The sequence below is a fragment of the Homalodisca vitripennis genome, chromosome 7 (assembly GCF_021130785.1).
Source record: "Homalodisca vitripennis isolate AUS2020 chromosome 7, UT_GWSS_2.1, whole genome shotgun sequence".
NCBI classification, from domain to species: domain Eukaryota; kingdom Metazoa; phylum Arthropoda; class Insecta; order Hemiptera; family Cicadellidae; genus Homalodisca; species Homalodisca vitripennis.
In genome coordinates this window covers 123402468-123408363 of record NC_060213.1, presented here as the reverse complement: position 1 = coordinate 123408363, position 5896 = coordinate 123402468, and the positions used below count along the sequence as shown (strand labels likewise).

General features: G+C 34.1%; 1 protein-coding gene across 1 annotated transcript; it reads left to right on the top strand.

Moving 5' to 3' along the window:
- Positions 1-2527: 2527 nt before the first annotated feature.
- On the top strand, positions 2528-3273 carry LOC124366873. Its single transcript, XM_046823473.1, has 2 exons — positions 2528-2851; positions 2941-3273. The coding sequence occupies exons 1-2, from the start codon at positions 2528-2530 to the stop codon at positions 3271-3273; spliced, it is 657 nt and encodes a 218-aa protein (XP_046679429.1).
- The last annotated feature ends 2623 nt before the right edge of the window (positions 3274-5896 follow it).

Below are 5896 nucleotides of genomic sequence, written 5' to 3'. Positions count from 1 at the left end.
ATACAGAAAAAATATAACGTGACCTAAAAAAATACAGTAATTTTTAAAGGGTAAGGTAAGAACATAAAAAGGGACCTAAAATATGTTACGATAACTTAATATACAAGTAGTAATTAGCAATACACTAGAGAACAAAAATTATATAATAAAATAATGTATAGCTAAACATTTTTTCAGCATCCGTACGCAAGAATGCCTTAAGTACACCAACTTGGCCTTTAATGGCTAAACACAAAATGAAATTATATAAAATATTCAGAATAATTTTTTAAATAGACTATGATTCCTGGTATTGTTCCTTCTAACCCATATTTTTCCATGGGTTTTATCACGATAAATTCAGTTTTGAAATATCTGGACGTAATCTTGCAATAGAAGCCATCTGCCGTCATTAGTTTCATGCGCCATAAACCTCACAGTACCTGCCATAAACCTGAGTGCTGCCATAAACGCACTATAGTTCCAGTCTAATTGATATCAGAACACTCACTTACTACTGGAGTCCAGCCCCTAAACTGGAATTTCATTTCATCTAGTAAATAAAATCTAGTTACATAGTGAAGTATAGTACTTTTGTAAAACGACACATCCTTAGTTTTTAAAAGCACTATGTTAATTAATGGAAATTAATTTGAGGTTTAGGAATGTAAAGTAAGAAACAATTTAATACCACTAGTAAATTACTACACATTTTTCAATATGAGTTGCCTGACGATGGAATCTTTAATTCTGAAAGGCCGCGCAAAAATAAAATTAATATGCAACAAAATATTAAGTAATTTACTACTGGTATTAAACAAAAATATTTCCAGTACAGCAATAATCTTTATTTAATTTTGGAATCGATTGAACGAAAAAGTTTTAAAAGATTTGACAACTGAATATTAAATCACCTTTCGTAACATCTTTGTGGATTAATTTGTCAGAAATTAACTTCAATAAACGTGATACTCGTACAGTGTGTTATTTGTGCTGCTTTATCTTATTTTTAATGTTAAGCTGACTATTTATGGGCAGAAAGTAAATAACATCGATACTTATTTTAAAGTTATATAAAAAGTTGATGAGATTATCGCTTAAAATGTAGTTAACGGGAAAACGAATGAGGGAGGCGATTAAATTCTGTGAAATTCATTTATAGTGAATAGACATAAATGACATACTCTCTTTCAAAGCTTGCAATAAATACTAAATTCAATGGAATCAAAATAATACTATGTATGATAATCTATATTTTATGATATATTTATTTCAATACAAGAAACGGTCGAAATTGGCAAGAATATTTTGTGATTCGGTATAAATGTGAATACCAAATTAAGTCAAGAGAAACTGTTCAATTGCAATCTCAATACAAATGCTAGTATTATTTTTAATATTAAGATGGAAAACCTTCAAAGCAACCAATTATTTAAACCGTTCTGAATATTTAAACCTCAATTGAATTTAATTTAGGGGCAATGTGACTTTCAGTTTATTGAAAGATTTAAATTAAAGTATTGAGCAGAATATATTGGTGGTAAAATCTATTAATATTTTTATGAACATCTTTAAAATAAATCAATAATAATGCAGTTAAATTAAATAAGAAGAATGTTTTACGACGTACAAGAGTTTTCAATATAATTGATGTTTTCCTTTAGCTCAATTTGTCCAAGTTCGTGTCATTGGAATATTGACTAAAATAACTAAAAATTACTAATAATCGTTACGATTACATTCTACACGATTAGCATTAGAATATTTACATTTGTGTAGTTCCTGTTAGACCCAAAGGGTTATGAGATTTACTAAAATGGCTAATGCCTTTGATTATAAGAGATGAATCATTCATACGCACGAGGTATGCTGAGTCTGGGGGACTATTTAAGTTAGTTCTGAGAGTCGACACTAGGGCTGCGCCACATAAGCTGAGCTACTTCACCTCTCACTCCACAGATGGCAGTCCTAGCGCTCACTACTGCCGTGCCTCAATTTATAGCATTGGATGAGTTATCTCTTGTGTAACTAATACAATCAAAGCTTACAATTACGTCTACTCAACTTAAAAGCATACTTTCTTAATTAACTTAATACAAAGGGGAGACATGAAATTTATGATTTATAATTAATTTAGCAAATCATATAATGTAAACCTTCCATATAGTCAGAAGTAACAGATAGCCAAGTGATACAGCAAATAGTATTAAAGTATGGACGGAAAGCGAATGCGGTTTTTATGGGGTTCACCGCTCCGCCAGCCGACCCTTTATTTACAGCTGGACTTACAATTTACAGCACTCCAGCAGATAGCGCAACGGTCTTTAAAAATAAATTCAACTTCTGTAAATTTAAATTCATCGTTTATTTATTACGGTGTGTTTGAATTAGTATCATTAATTGATATTATAACAAAATTATTACCTTTTAATGGTTTTTATTTTCAAGCACTAAAGATTATAACGAAGTTTTTGGGTACTATGGTAACCGGTCCTTGGGAATAAATTAATGTTAAAACTATTTCCAGAATGTGGCACTTAGCAGGATTATGCCAAACAAAGGTGGTCCACGATCCAGTGTAAGGAAAGTGCTTCGCTCGGTGGCGCACTCAGTGATGCTGTATGCAGCACCCATATGGCAGAGAGCTATGGACCATAACCAAAGTAAAAAGAAGGTGGAGCAGACACAACGGAGAGTAGCACTCTGGGTGTGCAGTGAATACCGGACTGTTTCTACGGAAGCAGCTATCGTGATATCTGGAACAGTGCCCATCAAGCTCCAGGTAGAAAAGAGGATAGCGAAGCGGACAGGAGTTCTGCAGGAAGAAGAGCATTACACCAGACAGTGGCACAAGCGTGGTCACAAGACACTGGTAAGGCAGCATGGGCAAAGAGACTAATCCCTGACATTAGACCTTGGATCAGCAGAACTCATGGACAGTGCAGTTATTATCTAACCCAGGTACTAAGCGGACATGGGTGCTTTGGCTACTATAAGAGACGCTTTGCTCTGAGCGACACAGATTCCTGTGCGTACTGCGGAGACTGCGACACTACTCTTCATACTGTGTTTGCATGTCCACGGTGGAGATACCAGCGGAAGGGAGTCGAGGAGAATCTGGGAAGAGCTCTTACAGTGGAGAGTATGGTGGCACTGATGGTGGAGAGCGAAGACAACTGGCGCACAGTAGCTGACTACCTGGGAGTGGTAATGAGAAGAAAAGAAGAAGATGAAAGGCGCGTGAATTTAAATTTAAGAGCTGAAATAAGAAGAGGCCTAAGAAAAAGAAGGTAAGCAGATGACTGTTCTCTAACCTTCAAGAAATACTGAAAAGGTGGTACCAAGATGAAGAGGAGTAGAATTATAGAGGGAGGTTTTTTTAGTGGAATCACCACATAGCCCCATTGTGCGGACTCAATGGGAAATCCGAAGGGATTTTTTCCACCTCTCGAAAACACAGAATTACTCATTAATGAATGTGAAGAACGACGTATCTTGCTACTGTTACCAATAATTATTTTCCAAAATTTTGTTTTAGTTTGATACACTTAATAATCATCAGCACTTAAATAATTTTCAAATCGGTGTCAGATAACTATATAAATACCAATTCAAGTTGTCTGATGATGATAATTACTTAAGAGTAATAACATTCAAAAACCATGATCAGATAAAAAAGTATTTTTCATATTTGTAACCATTTTTACACATTTAGATCTTTACTTTAATTAGCATGGCTGACTACCAATTGCTTTCTTAGAATAAATACCTCTACCTATTTGAAAAAGCAAGTTGTGCGCTTGGCTCCCATACTAATACTATTGATTTGGTAACGTTTTCGGCGTTTTTGGAGAAACATGGAAATATAAATGTCTATAGAACTTAAGAGAATTTAAGGACCTAGCTCAATAAAAATAAATATTTGTAACTCGTATATTTAGTGTGTATCGGTTGTAGAAGATAGAGGGGTGGAATGAGCCCAGCATAGTAATGTGGTGACCCTAAATCTCTACAGCTAAGAAGCTACTTGAGAAGCAGAATTGCCTTTGGAGGGCTTCCATTTGGATGTAAATTTGAGTCACGTTTGGGTCTGTGTTGCTCCTTGAAGCGGTGATTGAAATCTTTGACTGAAACTGAACGTTCAATTATTTGACCATGTGATGCCCTGAATGTTTCATATCTAATCTTTGAAATAGTTTTGTTTTAATTTCAAAAACTTTCTTAACATTTTTCATCACAAGATTTTCATACTACTAACTATTATTAACTATCTCAGCTTTTTTCGTCTATTTTAATAATGGTAAAACTATCACGTCACATAATGTTTTATGCCTAAAGAAACTATTGAGTACTATACTAACTAACTATACTATACTTTAATTAATAAACAATGTTATTATAATATTATATGGATATTAAAATAATTTATTGGATTATAATAATATATAATCCCGTAAATGGGACCACTACCATTTAAGTATATGCTGTAACAACAATATTGGGTAGCCTTATGAGTTCCCAAAATATGGGTTACAATTTTCTTATTTATAAAATATACTAAATCTTGGAAGTTTAATTTACACTTACAGACGGTAATTACATTACTCATTAGTAGTAGAGTTAAACAATTTTTACATTCTTAATGAATGCGAGATATTTACATCTGGATCTAAGAAAGCATGAACAGAGTTCTGCTTGGTGAATTTTATAGCAGTTTCAAGATCATTGTAAATTGCCTTCTCAACAAATACCAGCAAATTTGTATATGCGTTTTTACAGTTTAAGACCACTGGCACCTAAATCACCCTCCATTTGAACGTATTTTTTGTCATTATGTATACGTAAGTTTGTTACCTTATTATTGGCTGAACTTTAGCGAAGCTCGTACTTGTAAGACTGGAAAACTTAATTCTATCTATCTTTCAACACGATATCTTGAAGGTAAAATAAACCTTTAGACGTAAAATTATGAATGAAGCTCCATTTCCCTATAGTAAACACTGGGTTCGAAGATGGTGCGTGTCGCTCTTTGGAATTAGACTGAGCGATAGCGAACATTTTTACGTGGTTTTACGGATAACAATGGTGGTAAATTGAAAATCGCAGAGTAAATCAATTTGTAAATAACTAAGTCATTATCGAACTTGGTGTTACCTAAAATGAAATGAAGGTTCATCAAAACTTCTACGGGTCTGTTCGTTTCCAAGATATCGTACGGAGAAACAAACAGATAACAAATTAATTTTTCCATCCTTTCGAGTGATATTCTTCGCTTACGCTCAGCCAATAAATACAGAAACTGGGCTTTGGGCGTGTTTTCTATCTGTATAAGTGTAGTCTAGTAAATATGTAGTTCCTGATCCGTCCAATAGAACGCAACAATTTGGACAAAAAAGTAAACTGAAAATAAAGAACTCAGATTGTTTGCAGAATCACTCCTGACCGAGTGAAAACTGCCCCTCGCCAAAACCAATAGTGTTGTTGACATAAGGGCTTTGTCCTCCCCTAGGGCGAGACCGCTGCGTGGCCGGGACATAAGGACTTTTGAGGGGAGAGAGTACCGTCGGTATAAAATTAAACGTCATCAACCCTACAAAATTTTTTGGACAGTACATTTTTAAATGTGTTCCTCCACTGCTGAATAAAATGATGGTGTGGCATTTAATTTTAGCCACAAAATATTAAATTGTGTAAAAGTTATTAAGAGTTGTTGGATCCTGCTCTGAAAATGCATGATTGGTATCGCATTCCCTTATGTAGTAAATTCAGAAATACAACCCTTAAATGGATTATAGTAGAGGTTGATGGATTTCCTTTACAGTAATGAATGTGAAATGATTAATTCAAACCTTAACCTGGTTTTACTGCTATCATTTTAATTTTTGGTTTTGGATTACGTTAAGGCTAATGTCTTGAC